The following is a 15,394-nucleotide window of genomic DNA, read 5'->3' on the forward strand; positions in this document are numbered from 1 at the left end:
TTTCAGAAGAACGTTTTTTCACTGAGAATTTTAGCAGGTAATAAGTACTTCTTACTTCCCATAAGGACCCAACTAGACTAAAAAATGGCATTTGAGTTTGGGAGAATGGGGAGAATTTCAGGGCAGTAAAGGAAATGGTTATAAACAGCAACTTTCTAATATTTCCTAGCAAAGTGATCCTGACTTCTCAAAAAGCAGTTTTTCCATTTTTATAACTAGTATACTCATTAGTTCACATAATGTATACGATACTAAGTGTATAATCTTAGTAAGATAGCGATGAGGGGGTGAAGACATATAAACTGGTCTTTATAATACAGGACAGTAACTGCAGTGCCCAAGGCTCAAAGAGGGTATCTGGGAGCCTTGGGGTGTCCTGACTCAGCCTTGTGCTTGGGATGGAGTCCTGCAAAGCTGATCCTCCAGAGATAAGGAGTCATTCTTCAGTCAGAGGCAGTAGGAGCACTGGGAGTCGGGAATGGAAGAGAAGGTAAAGGGAAGGAAGGCCACACAGCACAGGGAAGGCCCAGGCATAGGCAGTATGGTGAGAGGCCACATTTTAGGGAACTTGCCTCATTGCTGGAGCCAAAAGTGCATGGCCAGGGATGACCAAAGTGGAGATTGGAGAGGGCTGCAGAGCAGCAACCAGTCACCTGACCCTTTTGGAGCCCATGCTGCTGAGTTTCAGTAAAACCATTACCACGTGAATGACTGAAGAACAGAGTTGAGTGGACAAGGTTGGCTGGTTCGAGGTGACTAGTAAGAGGTCTGTGGTAGTCCCCAGTTGGAGGAGAGGTTGTGGGAAGCGTGCATGCTGTGGGGTTTTCTCTTTGATGCAGGGCATCAATATCAGCACAAATTGTTGCATGTGCTGGTGCTGTCCCTTTAGAAGCCGTTCTAGCAGCGAGTTCAGCGTTTCCAGAATGTTTGGTGCAAAGAGCATTATTATCTTTTATGATTGGTCATCCGGTCTGTTTATTGCAGGGTTCCAGAGTTTGTGCGAGAAAAGCGATTTGGAAATTGGCTGAAAGATGCACGTGACTGGGCAATTTCCAGAAACAGATACTGGGGCACCCCCATCCCACTGTGGGTCAGTGATGACCTGGAAGAGGTGAGGTGGGGCTTGTGTTTCCTTGTGTTGATTTTGCTGAAGCATTTTGTTCATGCCGCCTAATATGGTATAAAAGAATATGGTTTATTTTTTCTTTATCCCTATCTTATTTCATCTGGGTTTTTTTTGTTTGTTTTTTTTTTCTTTATTCCTTCCAAGAATCATAACATAAAATAAGAATGTTTTTTTTTTGTTTGTTTGTTTGTTTCCTTTTTGTCTTTTTTACTGACCGGTAATGGGATCGCAACCCTCGGTGTTGCACCCACACCACTCTCAGCCAGTGAGCGGGAACCGGTCTCCACATGGGATCTGAACCCTTGGTGGGAGCGCCGCCGCGCTCCCAAGCGGCGCACTCTCCAGTGCGCCACCGGGCCGGCCCTAAAATAAGAATGTTTTTAGGGTTTTTTATTTATTTTTACTTTCCTTTACTTTAATTACAGTTTTTAGAAACACAGTTTGTATTTTTCTTTGGGAAATCCACACAATAAGTTTTTTTTCTTGACTCGCTCTGATCTCTTTTTTCCTCCTTGCATTATCATAGTATTAACTTAAGGTGTTAAACTGACCTTACAGATGATGAAAAAGGAAAACTTGAGAAAGAATTTACCAAAGCATTGCAGACCTTTACCTTCTAAAATCATGTCATGTATATATGTATAGAGAGAGAGATTGATATATTTCTGTGACAGAGCCTTCTGTCCTATGCTGACAGCATTATAGCAGTGATGAGCCACAGTGCCCAGGGGACCTTAGTAAATCTCTTGTAGGGACCTGAAAGACAACTGTGAAGTAGCTGGAACAGAAGACTTTTCAGTACTGAACAGGAAGAGCAGAGAAAGAGGCCATGGGTGTTCACTGGGTAGCAAAAGCCCCCTGGGTGAAAACCCACAGAGGATCCTGTCAAAACGGCCTCCATTCTGAATGCCCCAACTAGCATCATCTCTCAGCTCCTTACCCGGGCATAATCCTAACATCTTGTGATTTAGTCTGATTATTTTGATCTGGTCCAAGCACAATAATTTAGTTCTACCTTTGTCTTGGGAAGATTCCAGATTAAGGAGCCAGATTCAGATGATAGGAAGAAACTAAGGATGCCTTAGAGCAGTAGTCTAAGGCATTTCACGGGTTATTTTGGCAAAGATTTATAGAGAGTAAACCCTCAAGAAATAACTGTTGAAATGATGGCAACAAATGTTTGAAATCCTCTCCAGGTAGGGGACTCGCTCTGATATAGAGAACTAAGGATGCCTTAGAGCAGTAGTCTAAGGCATTTCACGGGTTATTTTGGCAAAGATTTACAGAGAGTAAACCCTCAAGAAATAACTGTTGAAATGATGGCAACAAATGTTTGAAATCCTCTCCAGGTAGGGGACTCGCTCTGATATAGAGGTGGGTTACTAAGTAGCAAAGTCTGCACTCACCTTTTCAGAGACTGACCTGTGTCTTCCATGAGGCGTAAGCCACCTTCAGCCCAGATTGGTATGTTAATGAGCCTTTAGAGAAAATCAAAGTTTCTAAAACTAAACATGTCCGCTACATATATTAACTCAGTGTGATCTCTGTGGCTCTAAGGAGCTCCTGTTTTTCACCTTGTTTTTGGCAGGTAGTATGCATTGGATCAGTGGCAGAACTTGAAGAGCTGTCAGGAGCAAAGATCTCAGATCTCCACAGAGAGAGGTCAGTTTCCAAATGTTTGCATGACTTCAATCTTATCATCCTTCTGTGAAGATGTGATCTCTGTAGCAGGTTACACTGGAAATCACTAGTTTGCTGAATTGCTTTGTTGATGACTCATGTCATATTGCGGTAATGTGGCCTTTGTCCTTGGGTGAAATATTGGGTGGCTTTGATGCATAACAGATTAAAGACTCATGGTGCTATCCGGAAGTCTTTGGGACCTGCTCTGTGTCCTGCAGACATTTCTGTTTGCAAATGCTTGTAGTATCTTGTCAGGACTCTATGTTTCCTATTGGCAATTAAACTGCAAGTTCTGTTGTGCTTAAAATTAATAGAAATGGCTGTTTTTCTGTTTGTTAGCATTGACCACCTGACCATCCCTTCACGCTGTGGGAAGGGGTCGTTGCACCGCATCTCTGAAGTGTTTGACTGCTGGTTCGAGAGTGGCAGCATGCCTTATGCTCAGGTTCATTATCCATTTGAAAGTAAGAGGGAGTTTGAAGACACTTTTCCTGCAGACTTCATTGCTGAAGGCATCGACCAAACCAGAGGATGGTATGCCCCCTTGTTCCTTTGTCAAGCATTTTATTGATTTTTATTTTATTTAGTGAGTATTTTACTGAGTGCTTACTATTTATCTACTGGGTGCTGGAGAGACTGTGGCCAATAAGACAAGCTTTGTTCCTGCTCTATGCCCTTACGGCTGAGAATGGCATTAAGTGCCTTTTGCATGGGCGTCTCTCACTATAGTAGGGCTGTACTTCTACAGTTTAAGTTATTTCACTGACATTTTGGAGTATATGTGTTAAATTAGAAGTTTAAGTGATACAAAACAATATGTGTTCTTAGCTTCTTTACTACAAATATTTATTCGGATGTTGAATGAATATTTACATAAAGACAATAGATTAGGTGCTAGAAATTTGGGGGATAGTTGGAAATCTGCTCAGATGTTGAGTATCTTGTAAACTAACATTCTGAAAAATACAGATTTTAAAAATATGTATATATGGAGAAAGGATTATGGCATTGATTTTGTTTGGTACCTTATTTAAAGCAGTATGCTCATCCTCTTAATTGGAAAAGTGTGAGTCGGTGACCTTTTTCTCATGGATAAGTTTTGCTGGCCCAGGTTCTAATTATACATTTATTAGTAATGTTTCTACAGGGATGTGTTTAAGGAATTGTTGGTGTCATTTTCTGCTTTTACAGCCCATGGTAATCATTGAATTCAAGCCTTAATATTCTGAGGTGTACTATCTTCAGATTCTAATTTATTTATCTATAGGAATAGCAATAAGGAACATATTTCTGTTTTTAAGGAGGGCCAGATGATTTACCCATGAGCTTGTTCATCTGAGGAGTGGTGAAGTCTAGCAGCTGTTAACAGTCCTCTTATGGGTCCTATATCGTTCCTGTATCCTTGTGGTCACCCTTCCCCTTCCCTCAGGCCTGGGCTGCCTCTCCTGGGCATCAGGGGCCCTCCCAACCCTTATTGGAACTGGGAGGGAAGTCCGAACAGGCATTTAGGTTAAGCATGGAGTCTGGTCTCCTCCTCATCAGTTCATGTCCCCTGATGTTCTTGGAGTGAAGCACCAGGTCAGGGTGGTAGGAGAGTGTCATCCCCAGGACAGCAGAGGGATGTGATAGAGTTATTTCAGTGAAAGCTAGCTAGCACATTAATGAGATACATACTATCTGAGAGTATAAAAGCATTTTTATGTCCCTGTTGTCTACCTTTTGATTTTTGGATGAGAGTGCTTTTTGTATCTTTCGTCATCATATTGTCTGATCTTGTGCAAAAAGTGACAAACGTCCTTCATGTCAGCCAGGCACTTCCAGGTGGTCCTCGGAGGTTGCCCAAATGCTGCCTTGTGGCTGCACATTGTCTTCTGAGAGAAGAGCGGTGTTCCTCAGCTTGCTGGGTGTCCTGGTAGGAGAGGAAGAGTCAGTACATCACTCCAGACATTTATTTAGTTTAAATAAAGCAAGTTTTATATTTTCAAATCAGAAGCGCTAATGTGATTGGTCTGTGGTGAGTCTGGTGTGTCAGTTATTTTCAACAATCCCCGAAGGATATTAACATGTGACCAGGATTGAGAACCATTGCTTTAAGTAATTATCAAGAAATATAACTTATCAAAAATAGGAATTCAGTTCAGTAAGCAAATACAGAGTGTGTTTTTTTGTGTGCTTGGACTCCTTTTTCTCTTTTTACTGAACAGTTGATTTTTTCAGGTTTTACACCCTGCTGGTTCTGGCCACAGCTCTCTTTGGAAAACCACCTTTCAAGAACGTGATTGTGAATGGGCTCGTCCTGGCAAGGCAGGTGTACTTCTCTGTAGTGACTAGTTCCAGTTCCGATACCCTTTGCTCTTGTACCCAGAAGGAGGCACGCTCTGGTTGGACCTAACCATGTTTTATTTCCGAATAGAGGAGTTTGGGAACACTAGATTCCAGCTCTGATCCTGCTCTTTTTTCCCTTCTAGTCTTAAACTTGCTGCTTCTTGCTGCTGTTCCTTTTCATTGAAACTCCTGTCCTGTCTACATTTCCATCCTCAACATTGTGTCTTCACACATCTCCACTGTTTCTCAAAGAGGAGTGTGTGAGAGCTAAGCCTGATGAAGGAGAAAGGGGGGGACCTTTTAGACTGTTACTGTTAGCAGTTTAATGCTACTAGTGATATTACGAACTTGCTGCTTCTTGCTGCTGTTCCTTTTCATTGAAACTCCTGTCCTGTCTACATTTCCATTCTCAACATTGTGTCTTCACACATCTCCACTGTTTCTCAAAGAGGAGTATGTGAGAGCTAAGCCTGATGAAGGAGAAAGGGGGGGACCTTTTAGACTGTTACTGTTAGCAGTTTAATGCTACTAGTGATATTACGGCTGATCAAATAATATTTATGAGTACTTAGCATTTTAGGAAGCATTTTTGCTTGTAGATCTTATTTATTCTGTACATCAGTCCTTTAGTGTGGGTCTTTTTTGTCATCTTTTTAACATATGAGGGCTCTGAAGACCTCAACTGCCAGAACCAATAGCTAGTGAGAGCCACATCGGGCTCGTCCTGGGTACTTCACCACCAGATCCCGTTCTCCCCTCACCGAAAACTCTTCCTCCTACTGAGTATTATTTCCCACTTTTTAGTATTGGAGGGGAATCTCATTTTTTCCTTTGCTTGCATTACCTTTAGTCATTAATAATAAAAATAAAACATTTACCAACGCAGATACCCTGAGTCATGTGCCATGTGAAGAGGATGACATTTAACAAATCTAACATTTGGTGCATTCTTATTCTTTGCCAGGCCCTGTTGTGCATATTTACATGTCTTAACTCATGTAATCCTCAGATCCATTTGAATTGAGTCCTATAATTATCCCTTTTTGATGTTTGAGGAAGTAACTTGCCAGCAAATGAGTGGTAAATTCAAGTTTTAAACACAGACAGTCTGGCTCTACAATCCGCTGGGGTTTTTTTTAATTGGAATTTTTATTGAGATCATTGTAGATTTGCATGCAGTTGTGAAAAATAATAGACATCCTTTGTATACTTTGCCCATTTTCACATTTTGCAAAACTACCATATAATATCACAACCGGGACATTGTCCATCTATCTAATTCAAATTTCCCTAGTTTTACGTATACTCATTTGCCTGTGTGTATTTACTTGTATACAGTTTCATCCCGTGTGCAGGTTTCTGTATCCACTAGCATAGTCAAGGTACTGAATGGTTTCAGCACCAAAAGGATGCTTCCTGTTGCCCTTTTTATAACTACACCCACCCCTCCTTCTCTTCTACCCTCATCCCTAGTCCCTGGCAACCACTAATCTGTTCTTCATCTCTGTGGTTTTGTCATTTCAAGAATGTTATATAAATAGATCATATGGTGTCTAGTTTGGGGAGATTGGCTGTTTTCAGTCAACATAATTCCCTGGAGAATTCATTTGTTGCACATATCAGGAGTTCATTCCTTTTCATTGCCGAGTAGTCATCCACAGTGTGGGTATACACAGTTTGTTTAACCACCCACCTCTTGAAGGACATCTGGGTTGCTTCCAGTGTTTGATGATTGTGAATAAAGCTGCTATGAACATTCGTTTACAGGTTTTTATGTAAATGTAAGTTTTCATTTCTCTGGAATAAATGCTGAGATACCTTCCTGCTGTAGCCTACCCTGAAGCTTCCCTGTGGACTTACTGTGACATTCAAAAAGTTTACAAATGTTAAAAAAACTACCTTCTGGGCCGAGCCTGTGGCGCACTCGGGAGAGTGCGGCACTGGGAGTGCAGCAGCGCTCCCGCCACGGGTTAGGATCATATATAGGGATGGCCAGTTCGCTCACAGCGCTCACTGGCTGAGCGCGGTGCGGCTGGTCTCAAAAAGGACAAAAAAAAAAAAAACTACCTTCTTCTTTAACACTAGCTTATATCTTGTGTCTCCTTCCCATTTGCCTTTATGTATTCCTATTTGCAACTAATCTATATCCATATATAACGATCGACTGTGATGTTGAGTTAATTGGCATCTCCCTTTTGTTTGACAAGTGATGGCCAAAAAATGAGCAAACGAAAGAAGAATTATCCAGATCCGGTTTCCATCATCCATAAATATGGTGCTGACGCCCTCAGGTACAAACCAGTGCTCTACTTAGTGTGTACCAGTTGTTTTTATGTAAGCATTCGTCATCCTGTTAATCACATTTCCTAAATTGATTTATAATTAGGCTTTTTAAAATGTATCTCTGTTATGTGAAAACATTAATGTTACATTGTTATGGTTGTTGATTTTAAATCCCAAATATAGTTTCCTAAATAATAAAGACATGTTCAAACCTGGAGGTCATTTGAGGAAGAGAACCTGTGCTGGGTCTCACCCAAGTCCTCCCCAGCCTGGTTGCTGGCTGCCTTTATCTCCAGGCTCCCTCTCTTGTTGGTATTAGAATTCTTTCATAATTTATTTTAATTTGACACTTGCAGAGTCATATGAGATATACTTATGCTAGAGCAAATAAGAAACTAATATTGGAAAGCTTTGAGAGGAAATTTCAGCCATTGCTTGAAATAGTCATAATCATGATATCACGCAGGGTTCAAGTTGAAAGGGACCTAAAGGTCTTGTTCAGTGTCCACTGACAAGGACACAAGGCCCATGCCCAGGCTGTTACTGAGTGCCTTCAAACAGTACCTGTGATACCCAGGAGTGGTTAGTGGGGCTGTCACAGCACTCTCAGTTAGACCTGCCTTTGGCACTGTTGGCCTTTGGACTGGGCAGTTCTTTGTGAGGGGGGCTGCCCCATAGGATGTTTAGACTTGGACTCTGTGGCTTCTCATGAACCCCTGTGTCCACACACAATGGGGTGCAGGCAGTGCCTGTGGGAAGGAGGAAGCAGCTCTTGAGGAGGACCTGGCTGCCTTCCTCTTGCTGCTGGCATGCTGCCCTTGACCCTGCGGTGAGACTGGCGTAAGAAGCGCTTCTATGCTGGTGCAGTGCCATATTTTGATGTGGGGTTACATGCATTCATTTGTAAGTAGCTATATCTCTTACACAAAGTAAGAGCTTTGTGAGTTTTAAATTGACCATTTGAAGAGTATTTATAATTTCCCCCTTGTGTGTAGGAAAAAGTAATTTTAATCTTGCCCTCTCAATATATCAAGTAGTAACATTTGGTTTACTCTCTATGTACGTCTTCTGTGTAATTTTTCTCCCTCTTCCAGATTATATCTGATTAACTCCCCTGTGGTGAGGGCAGAAAACCTCCGCTTTAAGGAGGAGGGTGTGCGGGATGTCCTTAAGGATGTGCTGCTCCCGTGGTACAACGCGTATCGCTTCTTCATCCAGAACATCCTGCGGCTCCAGAAGGTGTGGACCATGGTGGGCTGTGGGGGTGCCTGAGGTGCCTCCGTGTTATCTCCATGCAAAACATAAGACGACTGTTCTCTGCTGTCCATTGCTGGGGAGTGGGGGGGATCCAGATCCATGGGGAGGCTGTATAGGGAGGTGCAACAGGTGTCTGAGGCCCCAAGCTATGCCAGGAGCATGTGTTGAGTAAGGTGCCCCTCCCTTCATGGAGCCAGTGGGGTGGGGGGAATTGGGAGACAGTAGACAGCGGCTGTCAGACCATGAGTACCTGGTGGAGAGCAGAGTCACAGAGGCTGGGGCTGACTACTTGAGGTGGATGGGCAGGGAAGGCTACTCTGTGGGGTGGCATTTAGGCTGAGACTCTGAAAGTGACAGCAGTTCTCAATGGGTTGTTAGGATCAAAAATAACAGTTGCAATGCCCCTCAGAGCAGTTACCTGTTCATTCAGTAGTCCCATCTTAAGAAGCCCTTGCTCTGGGGCCACTTCCCCTGTCCCCCAATTGACCACTGTCAGGGCCCATCACCTTCACTGCACATGTTGCTTTATGCACTTCAAGACCAAGTTTCAGGTCAGGGCCCCAATACTGCTCATCTTCTTATCTCCAGCATCTCACAAGTAGAATTGCTAGTAAGTTACTATTGAATGAACATATGACTTTATTCCTGCTCGAGCAGTCCCAGGCCCTGGTGGGAGAGCTGAGTTCTGCTCTTCCCCAACCCAATAGGCAAGTCACTCATTTCTGCCACCTCTGGGCTTGACCTGTTCTGCTAATGAGGATATAGAGTGTTCACCTGACCCTACCAAGGTGGACTTTTCCCTGGGAATTGAGAAAGGCAGGCATCTTCTTCAGTCTACCAGTGTTATTCCTCTCTTTTCAGTCCTGCCACTTATACATGTGGCTCTGTGCCAGGTAGGGCCGATAGTCCTTAGGCAGTGCACTCTTTAAGCCTCCAATGGTGTGGGACTCAGGAATACAGGCTGGATTACACCTGACTACAGCTGGGGCCTGTCTGGGCATAGCAGCAAGATGGAGACTGCATCAGGTACTTTAACCCAGGGGAAGAGTTGCATTCCCATTGCCCTGCCAGCTTGGTGAAGGTGCTATCTGAGAACCACAGTGGGCAGTAAGTGCTGTTTGCAGAGCAGGGATGGGTGAAATGGGCCTTTAGGATCAAGGAGGATTTTGCAAAGCAAAAGGAAGGTAGACTAGAGCATTCTAGATAAAATGAACAGCTTCAGCATAGAAATTAATTTCAGTTTGTGTACAATCATTCAATCCTAGACAGCTTTACTGTCCTTTCTTCCTTAGGATTAAAGTAAGTAAACCCTGCATCTAACAAGATTTTAGACTATCTCTCAATTCATAATTACTCTTTGATGACAGAGAAGTAATTTTTTCCTAAATTCTCTTCATTTCACTCAAAAAATATAATTAATCAAGGGGCCGACCCTGTGGCTCACTTGGGAGAGTGCGGCGCTGGGAGCGCTGAGGCCACAAGTTCGGATCCTATATAGGGCTGGCCAGTGTACTCACTGGCTGAGCGCGGTGCAGGTGACACCAAACCAAAGGTTACGGTCCCCTTACCGGTCATACACACACACAAAATCAAGGGGCCGACCCTGTGGCTCACTTGGGAGAGTGCGGCGCTGGGAGCGCTGAGGCCACGAGTTTGGATCCTATATAGGGCTGGCCAGTGTACTCACTGGCTGAGCGCGGTGCGGGTGACACCAAACCAAAGGTTACGGTCCCCTTACCGGTCATACACACACACAAATATATATATATATATATATAATTAATCAAGGACTTAATGTTCCAAGTTAATGCTTATTTTAAAAATATTGCTGAGAATCAAAAATTTAGATTGCCAGCAGAGTCTGGGGTTTTTGGTTTTTTGCTACTTCTTTCAGTTTATGTAATGTTAAATCGTTCGTAGGAGGAAGAAGTGGAATTCCTCTACAATGAGAACACGGTTAGAGAAAGCCCCAACATTACAGACCGGTGGATCCTGTCCTTCATGCAGTCACTTGTTGGGTTCTTTGAGACCGAGATGGCAGGTAAGTCTCTCTTGGGCTATCCTCCCAGGAATAAGGACTATTTATTCTCATTATAATGGCCCTTTTGATATTTAACTGTTTCTCTTTATAAATAGGAAATTTATATAGAGAAAATTTTGAGAGATACAGAATAATAGATAATTATTTCCTTCATCCTCTCAAATACAGTTTTGTTAAGGCTTGTTAATTGTAGAAGTGTGTTTGTTTGTAGGCCATGGGGAATTCTGTCTCTGTGCGGCATTCAGGCTGCCTCACCCCTCCACACAAGAGCACAGGCTTTGGAGTTGGACAGCCATGGATTCAAAACCCCATTCTACCACTTCTTCCCTATCTGGAGAGTTGCCTTAAATCTGTGAGCTTCAATTTCTTTATCTGCAGAATGCCTGGTAGAGTTACTGTTAGGCTTAAATAGAAATGATTTACATAAAGTAGCTGACAGATAGCAGGTAATAAGTAGTACTTGTTATTAATACATTTTTTATTTATCCTTTTCTGTTTTCATTATTAAATAACTAGTCCCTATCCATTCTGGAAGAATTAGAAAGTTCAGAAAAGCAATCATGAGGTAGATGTTTCCCCATATTTCTGTTACCTAACAACAATGGGTTTGGTTTTAGACAGTTTGGGATAGTAGATTGTGTTGGCTTCCTTCAGGTTTGAGATGGATATAACCATTGACTAGGACACATGAGATGGCCTGGGAAAGAGGGCAGCAGAGGAGGAGGACAGGGTGCTGTTGGGCAAGGGCAGCATTAGTCTGGTCACCGGTATGTAGCTCTCCCTGGAGTGCTGCTACACTTCACACTAAAGGACTGTTCATCAGTTGCCCTGAAGGACTTGTTCAGCCTTTTAAACATGAATAAGGATCCTGACTGTCAGGCTGCCGGTCAAGTTGACATAAATGAAAACGTAAATGAGTGTGAGGCTGATTCCTACCCTGGGAAGGGCAGCACCAGGAGCTCCTGCTCTCTCCTGGGACACTCTCACAGCTGTGTCCACTTTCTCTCCTGAGTGATAGGAGTGAGTGGGAAATGTGGTGGGATTGTTGCCCAGGCCCCTGCCATCTTTAGGCACCAGCTGCCACTCCTCCCGTGAAGCCGGGTCTGGAGACCCTGCAGGTGCCCAGTCTCCCCAGTCTGTTGCATGATGAGAGCTGTGTGCAATAGGCCAGGCGTAGTCAGAGTCCGACTCTAGACCCAGATTCCTCAGTTCAGGTCCCAGCTCTGCCAGACTGTCGGTTTCATGCACCAGCTCCCTCATCAGCAGTGTGGGCCTGAGGCCTTACTGGGAGGGGAGGCATCCTTGGGGAATTTGCAGTGACTAGCAATGACCTCAGCAGGAGCTGCTATCTCATGTATCCTGTGTCCATTGTACGTGGGGCTCTTCTACTCTATGAGTTGAAACCTGAGCACAGGAAACTTGAGCTTCCTAGAAGGGGAAAAGTGTAGTGAACCCTAGAAATAATTTAGACTGTCTTCCTTCTTGACAGAATAGGCCTCAGTCACTGAACTCACCTGTCTAGGAACAGGTGACCAGCTAATGACTGAGCTAATTTCTTACTTAAAAGCTAATGACTGGCCTGGGCCTCTTCCTCCAGCACCTGGGTTCTGGTCTTTGTGAACCTCAGAAGAGAGTAGCTCTGCCCTTTGCAACTTCTCACCTCATTAGCTTAGACCAGGAGCCTCATTAACACTAACTGAACTCAATATAAACTGTGTGTGTTTATAACTTTTAGTCTTAATTCATTTTGGTTTTGGTGGAGGCATGTGTTTGTATGTATAGACTATCAGTTAAAGGGAGGTGAATGAGAATTCTTAAAATAACCCTTGCCTCAAATAAGATTGGCTAAATGCACTTTTCCATTTACCCTCTGAGTTCCCTAGGGGACACTTCAAATCCTTCTAATTCCTCAAGACTCTTCACTCTTTCCATTACCTTCTTTAGATTTCTTTCCTTGATTTTTAACCTTTAGAAAGCTTGTTCTGTTTTATTCATAGCCTATGCCAGAGTTTCTCAATAGTGGCACTATTGACAGCTTGGGCCAGATCATTCTTTGTTGTGGGGACTCTGTTGTGCATTGTAAGAGGTTGAGCAGCAATCCCTGGTCCACCAATTAGATACCAGTAGCAACCCCCGCCCCCTAAACCGTGACAACCAAAATTCCCTCCAGTCATTGCCAAGTGTCTCCTGCCGGCCGGAATTGCCCTGGCTGAGAACCACTGGCCCTGGTCCACCAATTAGATACCAGTAGCAACCCCCGCCCCCTAAACCGTGACAACCAAAATTCTCTCCAGTCATTGCCAAGTGTCTCCTGCCGGCCGGAATTGCCCTGGCTGAGAACCACTGGCTATTCTATGCGTCTTATCATCTAAGTCAAGCTTTTTGTTTGTTTGCCTTTTAGTTGAGGTACAGTGTACTACAATGGAAAAAAGCTGGGCTTTGGATGGTGCTTGTATTAGTCCGCTTTATATTGCTATAACAGAATTATTATCCATTCATTAGAGATCCGCCCCCATGACCGAATCAGTTTCCAGCACTGCCACATTGGGGATCAAATTTCCACATGAGTTTTGGCAGGAACAACACATCCAAACTCCATCAGTGCTGTTGTATTGCACTACTCCATGTGAACATGTTTCTAGGAGTTGTGTGGTGGCAACCTTGGACTCTGAGCCATGCTTACTGGGGTTTCAGTTTTTCTCACTGACCAATGGGAGTTCACATGTGGTTCACAGAGTAGTTTCATGTGCACTCCTACATACCTTGACTGCTGTGTTTATTTTTGTTCTTGTGTCCTTAACAAGTGGAGGCCCTTGGGTGAAAGGGGCTACTTGGTATTCAGCCCTCCCCCACCCCAGAGGCCTGGTGCAGACTTGCTGCCTGATTGACTTGTCTTACTTTTTTAGCTTACAGGCTTTACACTGTGGTGCCTCGCCTGGTCAAGTTTGTGGATGTTCTGACCAATTGGTATGTCCGAATGAACCGCAGAAGATTAAAGGTAAGTGCAGACTGCTGTTGGGAAAAGCAAAAAGTGTATTAAGTTTAGAGCTAAAGTGCTCAACTATGTATATCGATGTGTCCACACTGTGAAGCCAAATTGCCTGCCTTCAAATCCTGGCTGTTAATTGGCTGAGTGATCTTGGTTAAGTGATCTCCCTTTTCAGTGCTGCAATTTCCTCGGTAAAATTGTACCCAAGTTTTCAGGTTTTTGTGAGGACTAATTGAGTTAATATACAAGGGTACTTCAAAAAGTTCATGGAAGAATAAAATTAAAAGATAATATGAATCTTTCCATGAACTTTTCAAAGTACTCTCATACATATGTGTATACACACATATATCTAGAAGGACATATACTGAAATGTTTACAGGGGTTATCACTAATAACTTAATTATGGTTGAGGTTTTTTTAATTATCTTTACATTTTTCCTTACTATAAATTAGTATCATGATTTTTTTAAATGCACAGTAGAATTAAAAGATAATATGAATCTTCATGTGAACTTTTCGAAGTACCTTTGTGTATATTTTTCGGGGGGAGGAGAGGAGCAGCTGGCCAGTATGGGGATCCAAACCCTTGACCTTGGTGTTATAACACCACGCTCTAACCAACTGAGCTAACCGGCCAGTCTTATACTTTTTTTAAAGTAAGAAATTCTTACCTAAAGGTACTTTAAAATGTTCTGTTAGCAACTGCTTCTCTCTGTTGCATGTGAATCCATTCTACCTTCAGCCTTCAGGTTCCACAGTCAGTTTCACCTCCCATTACAGAGCCGTTCCCCATCCCCTGGGCCTCAGGTGCGGTGGTGTTAGGGGGGCGATTTTCGCACATCCTGGTCGTGGCTCCTGCACTCATCTTCAGGGCCACTGTGATGGCACCACCCCAGACAGACTGTGCTTGTGGCCATTTCTTCTTGCTCTGCCCTGTGTCCTGTCTGTATGCTGCATGCTCTCTGGGTTGCCTCTTTTAAATAAACTCCTTATTTGTTTCTGTGATAAACACTTTTTTTCAGCATTTTAATGTTTATGTTGCTTTTTTATTCATCAGGGTGAAAATGGGAGGGAGGATCGCATTATGGCCCTGGAAACCTTGTTTAGTGTTCTGCTTTCTCTGTGCAGACTTATGGTAAGATGTTGGCCCTCTATAGAATGCTTTGGCCTGTGGGCTGCATATGGTACCCTCTTGCTGCAGCATCCTTCCTTTATGTCTATTCTGTGTTTATTCCACCAGAAATAAAAGTTTTACAACAGCTTATATCTCTAGTTCCTTTTCAGAAATCTTCTTTGCTAATATATGTCAAGTAAGGTCTAAGAAATACTAGATTCTGGGGCCAGCCCGGTGGCGCACTGCTACAGTGCGCCGCTTGGGAGCGCGGTGGCGCTCCCGCCGAGGGTTCGGATCCCACATACAGACCGGCCGCTCACTGGCTGAGCGAGGTGCGGGCGCAACACCGAGGGTTGCTATCCCGTTGCCGGTCCCGGTCCGGTACGGGCGCGACACTGAGGGTTGTGATCCGTTGCCGGTCACGAAAAAAGACAAAAAGAAAGAAATACTAGATTCTTTCTTACAATCACTGGCAGTTCAGTTACAGGTCAAGGTCCTTGGATCTAGACCGAGGATCTACAGTTTGAGGTAAGACATACCTTGTCTTAATGTGGATTGCCATAATTGTTGTAA

At 43.5% G+C, this 15,394-nt stretch overlaps 1 protein-coding gene across 1 annotated transcript in view; it reads left to right on the forward strand.

Annotated features, from left to right (window-relative positions):
- The window catches only part of IARS (isoleucyl-tRNA synthetase), an 81,179-nt gene that overhangs the window by 21,434 nt on the left and 44,351 nt on the right, over positions 1 to 15,394 (forward strand). Inside the window, exons 13-21 of the mRNA XM_008589342.1 lie at positions 985 to 1,111; positions 2,715 to 2,788; positions 3,149 to 3,343; positions 5,027 to 5,113; positions 7,342 to 7,425; positions 8,512 to 8,656; positions 10,595 to 10,715; positions 13,622 to 13,713; positions 14,765 to 14,842. Coding sequence (XP_008587564.1) covers positions 985 to 1,111; positions 2,715 to 2,788; positions 3,149 to 3,343; positions 5,027 to 5,113; positions 7,342 to 7,425; positions 8,512 to 8,656; positions 10,595 to 10,715; positions 13,622 to 13,713; positions 14,765 to 14,842 — 1,003 coding nt within the window. The remainder of the gene's footprint in view (positions 1 to 984; positions 1,112 to 2,714; positions 2,789 to 3,148; positions 3,344 to 5,026; positions 5,114 to 7,341; positions 7,426 to 8,511; positions 8,657 to 10,594; positions 10,716 to 13,621; positions 13,714 to 14,764; positions 14,843 to 15,394) is intronic.

This window comes from Galeopterus variegatus, unplaced genomic scaffold, assembly GCF_000696425.1.
Source record: "Galeopterus variegatus unplaced genomic scaffold, G_variegatus-3.0.2 Scaffold5385, whole genome shotgun sequence".
NCBI classification, from domain to species: domain Eukaryota; kingdom Metazoa; phylum Chordata; class Mammalia; order Dermoptera; family Cynocephalidae; genus Galeopterus; species Galeopterus variegatus.